An 18,370-nucleotide genomic window follows, 5' to 3' on the forward strand; every position below is an offset into this window, starting at 1 on the left:
AAACCTCCAAAAGTTGAACCTAAATTCTGATATCTATATTTCAAAGTGTTACAATGACCTCTAATATACATTTTTTTGATGAGGTGACGGCACCAGATCCTTTTGGTGGGATCATCAGAGTTTTCCAATAGTTCCTGCTCCTTTATGCCAACTTTCGGCGCAAAATGCAATCTGTACTGTGAAAAACACATTGATCTAAATTTGGGTGTCAGATTAGCAAAGCAGTTTAATTTTTTTCTTCCGCACCATGAATGATCAATTATTTAAAAAAACAGCTTCTCAGTATAGAAACGAAAAATTGTGTCTTACTTGTGCACAAAAGAGTGAAACAAAAGAAGCTGTTCTTGTGTTGAAAGAAGAGAGAGCAAACGAAGTAGTTGAACAAAAGTTTTACTGCTTTATTCATATCCAAACAAAGTAAAAATAAATGATTCCATTGGGAAAAGCAATTTTTGCATGCAGTTAATATATAGTCAAGGGTTTTTCCCTTTTTTGTTGTTGATGCACAGTTGTAATAAAATTCTAAACTAAAAATAAACTCTTGTCACTGAGCTTGATGGAATTGTTATGAGTATTCCCATATATAAAGAATCGATATCCAACTGCATCCTAACCTTCCTGTGAATTTCACTGTAATACAGTATAAGGCAAAGTCTTATGCAAACTGAGATTTTTGCACATCTTACAAACACTTGTGCAAATGATGGCTTTAATAGTTTTTAGTGCAAATAAATGCATGTGCAGAAGCTCTACAGAAAGGCCACAGGGAGAGAGAGGCACATGTGAAGGGAAGGTCACAGCTTCCTGTTATGCAACTCTGCAACCATTTGCAGGGACTCTCTTTGGTCTGGGGGAAGTCTGTTTTTGCTGCTTAGCTCCTCCCACTGCGGAGAGTGTCTCACCTAAAAGCCAGGAAATAGTGTTAAAGCTTTGCCAACCTGTGTTTGTTCCAGGACTTAATGAACAATAAGTTATTGTGAGCACCTGGGGGTTGATGTCCACCATCACCTGGCTTGTTCTGTCCAGATGAATGTTCAAAACGGTGGTTTCCACCCAGGCATTATCTGTGTTCCTGCTGTCATCCACGTAACATTTGGGCAACTGAAACACAAACGCAGCAGGTCAGATAAAAATAAAAAAAAAAAAACAGAAAAACATCACATCAAAGAAGGCATCCGGTTTTTCACAAAAAAAGACCCAAAACCCTGAATTAAAAAAAGTTAGAACTTGCTGCTTTCAGTGCTGAGATCTGCTCCTGATGTTCAAACTTTAAGGACATTTTTAAACTTGTAAGCAATAATCTGAATTTGTGCAACTGTGTCCAATTAAAAGTAAGAACTTGATTCCTTTTTTCTAGATTATCATTATATCCAAATGATCCATTTAGGAACAGCGGAAACCTTTTATATTTTAACCGGCAGTAGTCCAGGACTTTATTTCTACTTAAAAATGTGCTCTAATAGTTCACCTTTGAAATAGTTTTAAGTGGCAATGCTTGATATCAGTGTTTTAGTCCAATCCCAGTGTCTTTCTTTCACAGTCATTTTTTTATTATATAACACAGTAATTCCAAAATAAGCCTGAAACTATACCCAAAAAAGTAATTTCAAGATGTACATTTTGTTCTGCAAAAACACAGAAATTGAGATCAACTGTTTTTCTTTTATGATTAGAAGTGTAGAGACAAAATTAAAATGTTTTAATTCTAAAAACAACGCAAAGATGAGGTTAAAGCATTGACTGTAAAAACAATGGACAGCTCAGCCCTTCCCTTCTTGTGTTCCCAAACAGGAGGTAGCATCGCTTCCTGATACGGGCACCGCCATGTTGAAGCCGGTGGACAGTGATTGGTCCGCGTCGCTCTGAGTCATTGTATCTATAGCAACTACTGTCGCCATCGTCATAGATGCAATGACTCAGAGTGACTCTGACCAATCACTGTCGACTGGTTTCAACGTGGCGGCGTCTGTATCAGGAAGCAACGGTGATCATTTCATAAGAGCCAGAGGTAAGGCAGTTTCTACGGGTGACGTCGCACCCATCCTTTTTTTCAGTCTAGGGGTCAAAGCAATGAAAAAAAATGTGTTTAAGCACCACTTCTATGTTCCAAGGATGTATTCCAAGAGATATAATAATTATGCGTCATAACTAAATTTTTGTTTTAATTTACACCAAAAGTTTCAAAGCTAATCACATTTTTAAAACCTTCACATTAAATTTGTATATAGTATATTAATACTCATTGCTATGTCATTGTAAACAGCCGTTTAGCAAATGCAGCAGTATGTGCAGCAGAGAGACTCTTTGGGGTTGTTTTTGTCGATATGCTCCCAGAATATGCTGAAATATTTTCACCAGAAACTGCAAAAATGACAGATGTGCTTTACAAAGTCTGGAAAAGAGTTCTCTCAATTGTAAAATGTTTTAAAGGAGGAAGAATAAGGTAATTAAAAGTGATCAACAGTATTGTGGAGGTGAGCAGTCCAATTCAAATAAGTCAGTTTAGGTTCCTACTCTTACTTGGGTTCCTGATTCCTACAAGGGTTCAAATCTCAATCATCTGGTAGAAACTGGGATAGTTTGGAGATTTGGTTTAAAAAAAAAAAAAAAAGCATTTACGCCCCAGTTTGGCTGAAATAAATAATTCCCTGCCACATACGCCAAACATAGATAAACAACAATAAAAATAAAAACAAATGTATACATACACTAACATTTTAGAAATATAATCATGTCAGCTTTACTGTTTAACTGTAAAAACAAACAGTAAATTTAAAACAGACCTTTTTTCCCTCTGATACTTTTGCATTTATTGTTCTATATAACTCGTTTCCCAGAGTTGTCTTCAAATTCTCTGGCAGGTGATCATCACAGTCCACAGGTCCCTGAAGTTTCAAACATAAATTAGATTATTTATACAAAGAGTCAGGATGGATGTGCAATCACAAAAGCTGAACACTCACTGAGGGCAAAGTAAAGATACTTTGACTGCTGTCACAGATCGCCAGGTACTCCAAGGCCGACCTCTCACCGTCTTTCCACCTGCAAGGTATGTGATAAGAATCTCAGAAACTCCCAGCTGCTGCAAAAATCCAGCTCTGAGTCCATAAAACCACCCACCGAGTCAGCACCAGGTCTAAGTGCAGGTTTGGACCGAAGTGGCTGAGAGCACCGCGTCCTCTGACGCCTGTCCTCCCTCCTGGGTTTCTGGTGATGACATCATCCATATCAGATATTAAAGCAGTCTACAGGACATTCTGTTTTCTGCTGCATCTCTTGACATACCGGAATTTATCAGCACCGTCTTGTCTTGAGCCGCAGGAACGTGTAGAAAAAACACACAAGAGGGAAAGGAAATTTAAAAAAAAAAACTGAATGCTTTAAGGTTAACAAAAAAAAAAATCACATTTAATTGATGCAATGTCTAAATTATTTCAGAATGCCACAAAAAAAGTAGGGTTAATTCATGTATGGAGAAACCTTTTTTTGTTTTTAAGAATAATAATTTTGTACCATAAAATCCACAAGTCACAGATAAAGACAAATCTTGATTCATTTTAAATAAAAATAAAAACAATCTGAGAATGTATTGGATGGATGTGGCACTGATCGTACTCTCTTGGAGAAATAGAAAAATCTATTTAAAACCATTTATTGTTTTTGTTAATTCATTTATTTTGGTTTTTATAGAAAAAACTTTTATGCTGCTTAGAAGAAATCTACCAGCCAGAAAATGAAATGACCTGCTGTTGCACAATAGACAAGCTGGTTCCATCTCTGTTTTCAAATGACATGACCCTTTTAGCTTTCAAGTTTGAAATATTTAGTTTAATATGTATTTTCTATCTATATGGTTTGAATCTAAATGTTTGGCCAACTTTGATTTTATTGAACAGCTTTCTAATCAAAAAGGAATGTAGTTTGTATTTGATATCTAGCTTGGGTTTGCTGATGTCCAAACATACCCATCTATGCAGTCATTTCCATCTTCAGAAGTATAACAGGAAGGCTGGTATGAGCTGAAGCTGACCTAACAACAAAAGGAGGTGAAAAAGAATTCAATAAATCCTACCTGTCTTTGTGCAACACGTATCACAGCTCTAGAGCAAATACCTGCCATGGTACTTTCTCGTCAGGAACAGGAAAGCGTGTAACTTTACTGCTGGGGTAATAGTACTGCCGGCAGTTTACGTGGAACTTGTCTTTGCTTGCTGATTCATTCCTTAAACAGCTGGATGATTCATCTGCTGCATTAGAGGCTGCAGTAAAATAGAATAAGTTCAAAGCATGAGGTACATTATAACTAATTCATTATTATTCTTTTCCTGGTAAAGTCAAAGTGCATTAATCGTTGCAAATCAGTTCACTAACTGTCTGGTTTTTCTTCTTTTGCGGTAGATTTGAGGCTATCCATGATCCACTGGAGCATTATGGCTGATTGGTTAACCTGATGAGACAAAGTAAATCAATATATACGTCCAGATGGTTGTACAAAGTTAGCTGCTCTTCTGCATAGTAAGCTTCTCCTCTAACATAGTGCGCAATTTTAAGGGAATATTTAAAGGAAAATATGATGAATTCAAAATGAGGGATCTACCTGCTCTTCTAGTCTGGTCAGTCTCTTCAGCACGACAGCAGACACACTTTCCTCTTCCCTCTCCAGCCTCTCAGAGATGGAGGTTACCCTTCAAAAACCAGAACAGGCTCAGTCTGTGTTTCAAGTCCGAATTTTTAAACAGCTCCTGGAGCTTTGTTTCCCCAAAAAGAATCTTGGTTTCTCCTTCAAAACATCAATCAGACATTTACCTGACATTCTGGAGCTATTAGCAAAAACACACTGAAGTTAAAGTGAACAAAAAGGCAACTACACCACCAAGTTATTTCCGGTTATAGTCAGCGAATTACTTCTCAAAGGCAGGGGGGGTAATTATAGAATGTGAATTTTACACACTCTGGTTTGTCATAGCAAAGGATTTTAACTGTAACACAGTCATTCTGGATCAGGTCTGAGCAGATCGAAATCTTTTAAGGTGCAACTACTTTAGAAGTAAATTGTTTTCGGTTAATCTAAAAAGTTAATGCTTTGATCATTTTAAATAGGAAAAAGTTTTGCATAAATATTAAAAAAATGATGGGGTAATTATTTTGAAATATGCAACATTTTTAAGGCAAAAATTCTATGTCCACAATAAGTGAATACATTCATTACTCAGATAATGATAATAAAACCGTCTGAGGAGCACAGTTGTGATGGTAGCAACAATGAAAACCATCTGTGTGGATTTTACTTTTGAGCCGTGTCCAGGATGAGTCTGTCTGTGCTTCTACTCGTCTCCTGCTTCACAGACAGCAGGTATCTGTCCTTCATTAAAGCCTCCCAGGACAGTAGCTCCATGGCCTCAGTCTGATCCTCTAAAAAATTGAGACAGGCTTTTAAAAGCTTGTATAGTGGGAAATATGCACAAATATACACGTTCAGTGATCACACAAAGTGTAAGTACAATCTGGTGCAGCCTGCAGACCACAGTCATAAAGGGCAGCTTGAAGCAATAAAAGGATGCTCAAGGTTTGCAAACATTACATCATAAGCAGAACTTACTGAGGTCTTTGCTTTTACAATGAGATTTACACAGCCAAATGCTCCTGATCAGGAGGGAGAGGTGACTGAAGATGATGAAAGGAGGCGGGGCAGCTGGACGACTGTGATATTCCTTAATCAACTCGTATCTTTGAAATTTCCAGATCCTGTCTGTGTTGTCCTGGACTTCCTGGAAGGTGAAGCTGTGCAAATCGAAAGAATTGGGTGACAGGAAGAAGGAAAAGGCTGAGACAGACACTGTCTTGCTGAAGAGAACTCACTTGAAGATTGCTATGAGTAGATTAAGCAATAATATGTTGGCAAACAGCAAGTAAACACAGAGCATGGTGATGGTGAGCCACTCGGGGAAGACTGGAGCGTGGTTTTCATTCAGAATGGGGCACTTGGGCTTCAGAGGGTCTGTGCCGTTCATGCTGCACGAGTCCAAAGAAAATTTCGCCTCTGTGGAAGACCAAACAATCAAATTAAAACAGGAAAAAAAAATCTGTTTAACATTAAAAGACAGTCATGGGTTCACAAATCTCAACTTTCCAGCTAAATTTTCAGGAAAATTCCCAAAAATGATGAGGTACGGCTCATAAATTGCTCCACGGAAAATCCAGTCCAGCCGGGTGTCGTTGTGGATGAGAATGCCTTGTTTGGCCACTCCATAGGCCACCACCCAGATGCTCAGAAGAAACATGAAGAAGAACAAATCCTTCATCTGGAGGAGACAGACAGTTCCGTGAATGACCAATCTTTTAGAGTTCCACTCCAAGCATCGTTTTTAAAAACTCTTCACATCGTGGAAACAAATGTATTCTATTGCCTGATTTCACACATTTTCCTTAAAGGGCTATTTGCTCACCATCCGTCTGACTATGATGATTTTTGGTCCAAGGGTTTGACTAATGGTAAAGATGGCCATGAGACGCAGGCAGAAGACCACAAAGTCAATGCACAGCACGATTTTTCCTGCATAGAAAAGCTCAGACGTCAACCTGAAATGAAAGAAACTAAGATTATTGACCAAAAATGGCTGTGACGCTTCAGGATTGACAGAGACTGGGGGACATACCTGAATGCCAGGCCAAGAAGGAACAGGAGAATGGACAGGACATCCAAAATATTCCACAGGTCAGTGATGTACAGTTTGGCTTTGATTTTAAACCCAAATCCATCAGAATTACAGAATAGCTGAGAGAAGGAAATAGAAGGAAATTGGAAAGGTGGACTTCTTATGTTACATATGGATTTCATCAGTTTCCATGAGCGATGCAGCATTATTTCCAGTCTGACCTGTCTGAACTCCTCACACACCAGAGAGAACACCCAGACGTAGAGAAGGAGCTCTGGGACAGAAGGCGTTGCGTGGAAGTCCATCATCAGCACCCCCGCAAACAGGTTGAGGAAGAAAAAGTAGGAGACGATGTTCCAGTAAAACTTAACCTGTGGAGAGCCGTACAAGCTCACCAGTCGGTCCCAGCAGCTCAAAGGTTTGTCGGGGGCGCTGTGGTGAATCAGATAACAGTGTGCCTCCTCAGTGTGAAGACACAGACGCCATGATGCAGATCCGTCCACTCACCTGCCCAAAGACTGTGCCCCATGCGTGTTTCCTGTCACCCTCTTCACCTTCTTCATGGCCTCTTGTTTCTTAGCTTCTTTTTGAAAGAGCTCATCATGTCTGGAAAGAATCATAGCACTGCGTATGTTTGCTTTAATGATAGAAATTCCTCTCACGAAGGACTTACCTAAAAGCCAAAAAGCCGGTGTAGATGAGAGGGAAGAAAAGCATGCAAATGAGCACTCTCAATATGTGATTATCCACTGAAAGTTCCCCACACCAGACTCGAGTCATGAAGGCCTAAAAGAAGTGGATCAGATCAGGGATTCACTGCCGCTGTTGAAGCATCTGGCCCTTCATTTCAGTGTGGATAGAACATTAATTAATGTCTCAGGCCTTTAAGGTTAAAGTAATGTAACAACATTAATTGTTTTTTTTTTTTGCTTCTGATTTAGAATTTCAAATATTGGACTGTACCATCTGTTGTTCCAAAAGGAAAGCAGACATCCAAAGTTGCCCCCACCTGAACACCTGACAGAGCAACAAAACGTTTATCTTCAGCTTTCAGGGCCAGCCACAGGGATGTTGTTCCTCCCCAAAAGTTGGAGACGTGCACCAGCAGCTTCAGAGCGCGCTCCTCATCAGTGTTGTAGCACTCACTGAAAACACCTGGAACACAGGTAAGCACACCTGGATGCATTCCTGCCCTGTCAATTACTTATATGCCCACTTCATACCAATTGCGTGTTCTTCGTAATGACTGGCCTGGTTGAGCATTTCCTCCGCCTCTTCAGCATCACTTTCTCCTCCTGCCAATTTCTTTAGGATCCGAGTGGCGGCCAGTGCGGCACAAATGGAGTCCTGACACTGTGTGGATGAATTCAAGGTTTTGAATAAGCAGGAACACGGTCTGAGTCGGTTTGTGTGTTAAATACCTGCTCCCAGGCTATTTCAGCCAGATCCCTGTTGTTCTGCAGCACAGCCCAGAGGAAAACGTCACTGGAGGCGTCCCTCTGTGCAACTTCACCTGCAGGGCGGGGAGCTCCATTGTTTTTAGAAAGCTGAACAGAAACAAATATTCAAAGAATAATCAAAAATAAAGGTTTAAACCTCAACAGATTCAACTTTGTGTCATATTTAGATCCCTTTACATCTCTCAGAGAAAACATGAAAGGCTGTGGACTAAATAAGTCTTTGAAAGATTGTGGCTTATTTTTTAAATTACTATGAAAATTATTTTTAACTAATATATCTAAAAAAAAGCAAATATAAAACGGAAGAAGCCAAAATTTAGATGTGAAATATTCAAATGGACACCAACGGTGTTTCTAAATAATTTATTCAAGGTGACAACATTTTTTCTGTGAAATTTATGAAACTGAAGAAGTGAGATTAATTATTTGCAATAAATTCTTTTTTCATCATCTGTAACAAAAATACAATTGGCAGTAATGTGAATTATAGAATTTAGCAAACTTCATTTAAGAAGATGAAATTTTTTCTGAAATGTTATATTTTTTTCTTCAATAAAAAAGGGCAGAAGTTAAAATAATTCTAAAAAAAGTTGATTTTAAGGATTTTCAGGATTTTAATATTGTGATATTTTTGTGACATAAAAAATAAATCATTCCTGGCTGTTGTTTTCACCTGCCACCTTAGAATTTTGATACAAGCTGTCAGGTTAAATATCTGTGAGTTCTTCTGATTCTGTGTTTTTAGGGGTATTACAAGTAATCGATTTGGTTGGACCCGTGATCCAACCAGTTAGATCTGTCTGACGCAAGTTGGTAATCAAATCGAATCTCCGATAAATCGATAAACAATGTTGGGAAGAAAAATACATTTGAATAAATGGCATGGTAGGGTTATTTTACTGTAAAGTAAAAATGACTAAGTTCCATCATAGTGGACATGTGATGGCAACAAAAAATGACCAAGCCATCATGCAATCCACTTTGTGAAAACACTTTGAATTTTACAAAGTTGTGAATATACAGTGTAGTAGAATGTTAATAATGTTCCCCTTGGATTATTTTGAAAAATGTGAATGTGAAATGTGAAAATGTGAATGGATTTGCCAATAGTTCTTGTTTACTTTTTTGTTTGTACACATATTTAATTTACACATGATTATCTTGCAAGAAATACAAGGAATCTGCATAACTTCACCTGCACTGTTCAGTACCCAGGTATTTATCTCTGAGTCACACTGGTTGAAATTTTGGCTAAAGATGTCCTGGATTGATTTTAGGTCTGTGTTTCGGATTGAATCGGATCGTTCGAAAGGAACCGACATCTACCATAAATCGTATCATCAACCACAAATTATGATATTTATTGAATCTCCGGGAACCCCAGCTTCCTCCCACCCTCCAAAAACATGCTCCATGGGTAATTGGTTTCTCTAAATTCTTCATGGGTGTGAATATACATTGGTGTGTGATTTGTGGCAACCTGGCAACCTGTCCAGGATGTCCCCTGCCTTCACCCACAAGTGGCTGAGATAGGCTCCGGGAGTCCCGTGATCCCAAAAGGGATAAAACGGGTTTAGAAGATGAATGAATGAGCGTTATACTCCTACTGTTATCATTTTTCTGCCGTCCTTGTCCTGTTGTTTCAGATGGTACAGAGAGGGGCTTGAGAGTTGACCTGCACTGCAAATACTTGAGCCTTGAACTGAACTTGTTAGGCTCTCGTTGAGATGGTTTAACACTTTAGAGGTGAAATGATGTAATAAACCCTAGTTTGACTAGTTTTGACATCTTTATGCCAAATAGAGAGCTGATGCCCTTCAGTCAATGAGTTCTGGCAAAGTCATTGTAACCAATTTGCATCATATTTTCCAAAGAAAATGGGAACATTTTATTGGGTGGGGGATTAGGGACACTACAACACACAATTCAGTCTTGTGGTTCGCTTCTAGGTGGTCGATAGTTTAGTTACTGAATTATTTTTCTCTCTTCTCAGGGAGGCAGTGATGAAAAGGCAAATCATTGTTGCTGACATTTACACCTTATTTGATGTAGTTTATTCCAAGGAAGTGTAAGCCATGCAGCTACTGTAGCTTGATCAGTCAGTTTCCACATACAAATGCAGAGTACTCACTGACAAAGACAGGTCTTCTGCTGACATGCAGTAGCGCTGCTCCACATATGGAGGATAGATGTGTCGTGTGGCATTGCCCAACAGATGGCGCACCTCATCAGAGACGTGAGTTAGCGTGATGTTGTTGGAGTCCACCAGGTCAGCCTTGCTGTGGACCCGCTTGGCTAACTTGCGCAGAAAGATGCAGCTGGGCATCTCTCTGTAGAGATTACACAGAGTTTCCTCGTTCTGCAGGAACTTCCTGAGACTCATGCCGTTTTCCAGCAGCAGGGTCACAAACTGAGGCTTGTTGCCAACTAGGGCAGAGAACATGGCCTGGTGGAGGTCAGCAGACTACGGGAAGAAAGATGTATCGGTGAGAAGAGACTTTTATAACCACTTTTAATAAAACATATATAACCAGTTTGTCCCCTCTGCATTAAAATTTGAACAACATAAGCCATTTTTTAAAAGCCATCGGAAAAATTGTACTGTGTTTTGTTAGGTAAAAAAGACATATTATATATTTACTGTGTGCTGTTTTGGGCCTCATGCGTTACAAGATAAACCTGATAAATAAAACCTCATACAGTGAACAACTCTACACTAATCTGTTAGAGAAAGTCACAAAAGATAGACAGTCGTCAATGCAATTCACTTTTTTCTGCATCATGCTTTTACTTGTGTCTAACTGAAGACCCACGCCAATGTTTTTGGTGTTTTAACACAATCTTGTGGTAATTTTCTGATGATGGAGGATATATATAAAGAAAATTTGGGTCAAAATTTCATCTCTGAGTTTTTTTTTATTCAAATCGTTGTGAATAAGGAGCAGATGAAAAATGCAGCTCAAATAGAGCTTATTTGTAATGTAGAAAATACGATGGCCACAAGTTCCCTGCTCCACCTAAATAGAGAGATCTTAGCAACAGGGAGGGGAAGGGGGGCGGGGTTCCCCCTCTCCAATTGTCCCGCCTACGCATCAGAGGTAAATTGCTAATGAACTCCCGCCGCCCTGCAGATATTATGTCCCAGAAAACAACACAGGTTTTTTGATTTTGTCTAAAAATGGCAAACAGAATTAAAAGACCACTGGGAACGTTTTTACAATAGAAGTCATTGTCGTTCTGAGAATACTGTCATTGTTGAAAATGGGGTCCAGATGATTCTCTTTGTCCCGTGTCAGATGTGACAGAAGTTGATGGTCAAACTCACACTCCACAGGCTGTCTTCAGTGAAGATCTCGGTCTTGGCTATGTCCACTCGGTTCCAGGCAACAGCCAGTTCCAGTTGGGTTTTCCAGCAATCCAATGTGAGTGTTTCACTGCTCCGAGAGGCTGTGTGGAGCATTTACAGATCACAATATTTATGAAAAATTATAAATGCATGAAATAATATTAACTTTGATTATTCAAAATTCTAAATTTTTATTAATAAGGAATTAAAGGCCTGAAAGTGCCACACATTCGGTATGTCACAAAAGATGTTTGAGACCAAAGAGGTTTTACAAAACAATGAGAACAAGTAGCTTCATTTATTATTTCATAGCTATTATTGGTATATAATTTGATTTGATGATATTTGATGCTTAGCTCAGCTCAGTGTCGGAAAGTGTGGGCAAAGAAGCCTGGAGGGATCATTAACTCCTGACAATAGTGCAGGACTCACATGGTTTTAGCGCACTCCGGCTCTGACTTCTCACACACGAGCTGCCTAAGACTCGCTCAGTCTGAACGGACTTAAGTACATCAATACAGTTAGAAGACACTCTGAATCTTCCTAAATAGATTAAGTTAATGACTGATGCATTTGAGATCACTGACTTTGACCGAGACGGTCTAGGATGAAGTCCTCTCATCTTCAGTTATTCTGTGCATTCACAGTGATGCTTTCTTATGGTTACCTTTCAATAATGCTTTAAGAATGGCAACATCCACATCTCCATGACTGTCTTCTGTCACTCTGAATATTGTCAGCAAGTGGGACATCCTAACAATGTCCTGGATCTGGACCAGAGAGCAGATTTCAACATTTTGGATGTGAGCCAGCAGTGTTTTAATTGCCGTATTATTCTGATAGAAAAAGTTAGTTTTAACTCAGTAAAAGTACAACAAAAGATGGTGCAATCTGCAAACCTTTTTGGTCCATTCAATGACACTCAATTCAGTGAACTTTTTATACTCTTGTCCAAAAAACTTCTCCATCAGCTGATGGATGAGAGTGATTGTGATCTGCTGAAGAGGCAGTCCTGACACTTGAGCGATCACGTCTGCTATCCTTCCGGTGCCCTCGAAGATCACACACGGTGTGCCGTTCTTCATTGCATTAAAGATAGTCTGAGAGGAGACACAGTCAGATAAGAGCAAACACAAGGATTAAAGGCAGGAGCTGAACTGTTTACTCACATTCAGGGTGCCTGGTCCTCCCTCCAAAACCACACATACGACTGGGATGGTCACGCTGCTGTCTAGATTTCAAAAAGGAGGGGAGAAAAAAATCAATAAATTCAGATATAGAGAAAGGAAAACCACTTCTTAGATGGTGCCAGTAAGAGCTTGCTATTAGGTAGGAAATTAATCCAGTTCCTGTTAACCTTTTTTTCCAAGTTGTTTCCCAGAAATACATTTCTCCAGACAAGTGCGCAGCTCAATCTCCACACCATAGTGTCCATGAGTCCCATCGTCCACCAGAAGGAAATGCGTGTGGTTTTTATCAAGACAAGACAATCTGCCCTGACTTGTTTTGTCTGTCATATAAAGGGCAGGAAAACAACCCTGAATTGAAACAATGACAAAGAAGTCAAAATGACACAGATTGTTGGATTGCCAACAGTAGAAATGTAAAAAATACGATAATCTTACTTCTTCATTGATCAAAGCTTCCCTGTTGTGGATGACCCCCCATGTTGCCACTCCAATGGCTACAATTTGCCCCTGTATGGAGTTGCTCAGAGAATAATCCCTCACCGCCTGTCCCACGTGCTTCATGACACCCGCATTGGTACCACCAGTGATAATCCAGGCACCTGCAAAAGCACAACATTTGAAGCCTTCAAATCTGCCCCCATAGATTATTTGACACTTTTCTTTATGTGGTTCCCAGATTCCACATCCACACATCCATCACAGACATCCCCAGATTTTCTTCATACTTTAAAAACACCTTTTGCTGATCTGACCTGTGGTCTGGGCCACTTTGATGAGTCCTCTGTGAAACATGTTCCTAAGGTGAGGCTTCAGGTTAAAGTTTTTGGCTCCTCCAGTCACTGAGATGAGCAGGTTGGGAGGCAAAAGGTGCCATTGTTCAGTCAGCAGGTCATACAAAACCTCGGGGCTGGTTTCTGAAGACACTCTGGCATACTGAGACGTACACACAAAGCACAAGCGGGGTCAGGAAGGAGGGAGCACAGGCACGGATTTTAAACTGTGAAACGGTTGCTTCACCTTGGCAGTTGTTTGTTGCAAACCATCAAACTGTATTTCTCCAAATGCATTGGTGGGAACATCCAGGACATGTCTGTGTTTGTTCCATGTTTCCCCCACAAAGTCCTCAGGCTTGATGGCTTCAACGTTATGAGCCTCCTTGGAGTAACCACACTTACATATTTCCTCACTGGTGTAAAACGAGAGTAAACGTGTGTTGATACATGGGTTCATTATAATGCACAGAAAACATGTGTTGTGGAGATTCTCCAAATTCAACACATTATTTGTTGGCAAGAACTCAAAGCTTGACATGTTTTTTTTTATTTCTTAAGTTGCAAATTTTTGCAGAAATTGAGTATTTGGTGTTTGTAGCTCAAGGTCATGGCGCAAAAAGAAGCAGCTGAAGAAGCTTACAGTCAATAAGATAAAGCAGTTATTTGACCTGCGAATCTGAAAAATTGTAAAATTTAAGTATGCACCTAATTCATCATCATCCATTTTATATTTTTAAGGTTTAAGCTATCTTTATACTAATGTTTTCACATTTCTTTTGGCCGCTCATCAACCGAATGCTTTTAAAAGTCATGAGGGTCAAAACTCTTAGAGTTTACGGAAGCCTGAACCCCAAAAATGTTTTAAGATTATAAATTTAAAAATAAATGTTTGAACATAACAGTGGCAAATATCATCCCATTCCATAAGAAGTATGAAGTCGGTTCATATCCTACCTGGGACCCTTCTGGAAAAGGGCACATTCCTTCTTGTTGATGTTTTGCTTCATCCAACAGGACAAGGCACAGCGCTGGACATAAAAGGATAGAGGAAGGTTTTTCAAAGATGCACTCAAAGTCTGAGCCTTAGCCAGCTCCACCTTAACCTCTCGCAGAGCATGGAGGTTGACGATGCTGGCCATGTCAGACATGCTGAAGCGGAGGAAAAGGAGCATCCGCAGTGGGAGCTGGCTTGCTTTGAGCTCTGCAGTGATGTCAGAGCCGAGCTGCAGAGGAGAATCTGATCGAACTGTGATGCAGGCAGATATGCATCTGACTCAGGGGCGCAACTACCTAATTTCATAGGGGTATGTGGCCACATTAACATCCCCCCCCCCCCCCCCCCACACACACACACATACATACACACAAACACACAGACATGAATGCACATAATATAACGTCCCATCCACCCCTCCTAAGGCTATGTAAACATCCATACAACACCTTTATTGTTTAAATGTATACATCTCATTACTTCTTAGCTGACTTGAGATGAACCAGCAGAACATTTTTGTGAGCCATTTTCAACCGTCCCTATGCGACGCATAGTGGCGCAAAAAGTCTTAAAAGAGTTTTTTTTAAAAATCTGACATAGCGTCAACTTTTGAAATAGTCATTTTAACTTTAATCAAACAATAACTTAGATTATCCTGTCCACCAGTTTATACAGTATACATCATTAAAGTAAACTCATTTAGTACAGCTTTGGCTGTGGTGGATCCATTTGATATTGTTCAAGAATTGCCTGACTTGACAGTTTTTTTAGAGGGTAAATCTTCACATTTGATGACTTATTGATGACTATTGCATGTGTGAGTTTGATGCACACAGTTAAAGCACTTGAAGCTGACAAGTATGCACATTTGTTCTCTTTGAGGCTGTAAAGTTATATCCCTCTGGCTCTCTGATAAAATACATTTTTAATCTTGACAAGTAACTGTAAGGTAAAAAGTAAGTTTTTTTTTTTTGTTTTTTTTTTTTAAACTTTGTTTTTATTGAATGTTTTCAGTTGACAGCATTTACATACACGGGTCAGCAACCACAACAAACAACAGAACAGACACAACAAACTGCAATTGGGCTGTTTTTCTTATTGTTATTACTTTTTTTTTTTTTTTCAAACTTACACGAAATCCTCTGAACTTTTTATTGGTTTTCCATATAGTTGTACCATTTTTGCCATTTTTTTTTTGAAAATGTCAAACTTTAATTTGAGTAGAAATGTCAATTTTTCCACTGAGTAAATGGTCCATATGAAGGTAAAAAGTAAGTTAGTACTAAAGAAAAAAAATGTATAGTAAACAAACTCAAACTGTATTTGACTTATTCCCAAACAGTTCAAGAACATTATCTCTCCACCAGGCTCCTGACGACATTACCCACAATGCTCCAACATTCCAGCAAACGATTCAGCTTTGTAGTTTAAACTAAAACATTTTAACTGAAAATCAATTTGACATCAGTAAACACAACTTCAATTTATAATGAAGGTGTAGGATTAGGTTTATTTCTGGAACAGCGGCACCACAAAATAAAACCACAAAAATGTAAAATAAACTGTGTGGTTTTGCTTTCCTTTTTTTTTTTCTGCTGACATAAATAACCTTATACTACTGCATTTGCTGCACTGAGACATGTGACACAGGGTGTCTTTTATTTTTGAAGGAAGTCATAGGAACATTCGTCAAAAGTTATAACCATTACTCATTTTAAAAAAGGCTATTTTTTTCTTTATGTTTTTTATGCTAAAAACAACCATAGTTCTTTTAATTCATCATAATAGTAACAATACCATAACTACAAATCAGTGTCTTCATTTTCTTGAGGGGGAAATATGACTTTGTGACTCCTTTTGGGTTGTGTTAAGTGAGAAACGACCCAATTGGCTCTTTAAATGTTAAAGGTTGCAGACCCCTGATTAACTTATATCAATCGTCACTTTACCTGTCAAATAAAGACGACAAGAACGGACAACACATCAACAAAAAATCTCTCAGCTTAAAAAATGTGCTAAATTGGCATAAAAAAGCGCAGCTTGTAAAGTTTTATGAAAAAGTAATGCAACTTTCAGTAAAAGACTCACCTCTGTCCAACAAGACCCTCCTTGATTGGGCACAAGCATCTTCTGTAGCTCCAGGTTGGTCAATGTCTGGAAGTACATTTAAATCTTAGATTTGGCCTTGGAATTTAAAGCCTCAAACCTCTGCGTCGGCTGGCCTCTGCCAAGACAAAGTGTAATGATTTTCTTTCTCATAACGAAAGAGTGAGGAGAGAAAGCAGAAGTATGTCTCTTAGGGTGATGACATGTCCTTTTATGCTGATCTTTTTTTTTTGCGCAATAATCTGAAACTGTTCTCCAGAAAAGTCCCGTTACCTTCCGCCTGTTAACAGTTCCAACAGTTTTATTAAGAATTCTGCCTGTTGGCTCACATGCAGACAAAGCACTCTTCTAGGTTGAAGGCCACACACTGTTGGACTTATTAGACATGTACTTATCTTTCAGAGTTTTCCTTTTTGTGTTAGGATTTCTGACAAACTTTTCCACGTTCTCATGCGGGGTTAGTAAAGTTTTCATTGCCTTTTAACTAATGCATGAAGCAACAAGACTCAACCTGAAAAATACAACTTCACGTTTTCAATATTAACATAGCAAAAATAAAGATGAGACAACATTTCTAAAAAGAGTTCTTGGCGAAAGTTCTATGACATTTGAATATTCCTAACAAACCTGATTCAGTTCCTCTGCTTTGCAGAGAGCTCTCAGAGATTCATTTACTTTCAGTTTGTGTCAAAGCAGAAAAAACTAGTGAGTTAATCAGTACTTACGCTTACTGACACAGACAGACAGCACCTTTTCAGAATAGTCTTTGACACCAATAAAAAAAAAAACACTCTTTTTTCAAGGGAACTGGAGCACAAGCAATTCTTTAATCTTTCTTTGAGCTTCCTCTGCTTTTGCTAGTTCAGTTAGATTTTTTGTTGAACAACAATTCAAGATCAAAAATGTTGATTTTGGTTAATTTATTTTAATTATAAAGGTTCTCATAACATTCGTTTTGTGAGTTTTGTGTTATTTCAGTGACCGCTGTGGGATTTCAAGTTGTCATGCACCTGCAGTGTGTGACATTTGTTGTCTGTATTTGACCCCTCTCCTAGAGGAGCGGTGAGCTGCAAACACAGAGGCAGCCGAACTATTTGGTGATTTAAACCCTCAATCCAAACCCGTAATGCTGAGTCGAGCAGAGAGGCATTCCAGATTGCAGTTGGCAGCGTCTTCCTCACTGGCAGAGTCTTCCTCACTCCAGTTCCCTAACTGTATTTGTTTGTTTCCCTTTTTAGTGTGTAGTGAAAGTTTCTGTGGCAAGTTTTTCTTGTGTGTGGATTTGTTTTCAGCGTGGAGTGGAGTGAAGTGCGCTGCCTCGTACTGGCTTAGTCCACAGCCTCTCTCTTTCCCTCCCCTCCTCCACAGGTGGTCGGCTCGGCCTTCCTGGTTTTTAGTTCTGCATCTTATTTATTTTTCTTTTCTTGGTACAGTTAAGCAGAGTAAAACTGCCACGAAAGATTTTTAAATTGTTAAATAAAAAAATTTATAAGCTTTTATTGACTCAGCCTTTTTGTTTTTTTGTTGGCTCCACTCTGCACTGGTGGTACCTTGGTCCTAAGTTTTTTTTTTTTTTTTTTTTTTTTTTTTTTTTTTGAAATGGTCAATTGTTTATGATCTGAAAGTGCAGCTGTTTTTCTGCATTACCTGCTATATCAAAAACTGACACCAACGACAGGCAGACAAAGAATACATTGGAAAATAAAGACGTCATCAAAATGTATACAACAGTTTATAAATGACATTAGCATTAACTGAGTAATCTAAAAGCACAGGATGATCCTGGTGCACACCAGGCAGTGCTCCGTGTGCGCTGTTCCACCTCGCCTGAGCCCACCTCCCCTT

The 18,370-nt window shown here is 39.0% G+C and overlaps 1 protein-coding gene across 1 annotated transcript; it reads right to left on the reverse strand.

The window, feature by feature from the left end:
- Nucleotides 1-374: 374 nt before the first annotated feature.
- Nucleotides 375-16,824, reverse strand: trpm2 (transient receptor potential cation channel subfamily M member 2). The gene is made up of 33 exons (XM_023950491.1): nt 16,508-16,824; nt 14,380-14,453; nt 13,670-13,838; nt 13,405-13,585; nt 13,088-13,251; nt 12,820-13,000; nt 12,632-12,693; nt 12,362-12,562; nt 12,130-12,232; nt 11,442-11,563; nt 10,248-10,580; nt 8,078-8,203; nt 7,880-8,009; nt 7,666-7,811; nt 7,330-7,442; nt 7,164-7,262; nt 6,878-7,088; nt 6,657-6,775; nt 6,447-6,579; nt 6,131-6,302; nt 5,860-6,040; nt 5,600-5,781; nt 5,289-5,412; nt 4,598-4,685; nt 4,372-4,447; nt 4,114-4,259; nt 3,966-4,030; nt 3,286-3,309; nt 3,121-3,207; nt 2,964-3,042; nt 2,784-2,885; nt 985-1,101; nt 375-902 (listed from the first exon to the last, which is right to left on the reverse strand). Exons 1-33 carry the CDS (start codon nt 16,583-16,585, stop codon nt 795-797), a joined length of 4,296 nt encoding a protein of 1,431 aa, XP_023806259.1. The 5' UTR covers nt 16,586-16,824; the 3' UTR covers nt 375-794.
- Nucleotides 16,825-18,370: the final 1,546 nt, after the last annotated feature.

This window comes from Oryzias latipes, chromosome 21 (assembly GCF_002234675.1).
Source record: "Oryzias latipes chromosome 21, ASM223467v1".
NCBI lineage: Eukaryota > Metazoa > Chordata > Actinopteri > Beloniformes > Adrianichthyidae > Oryzias > Oryzias latipes.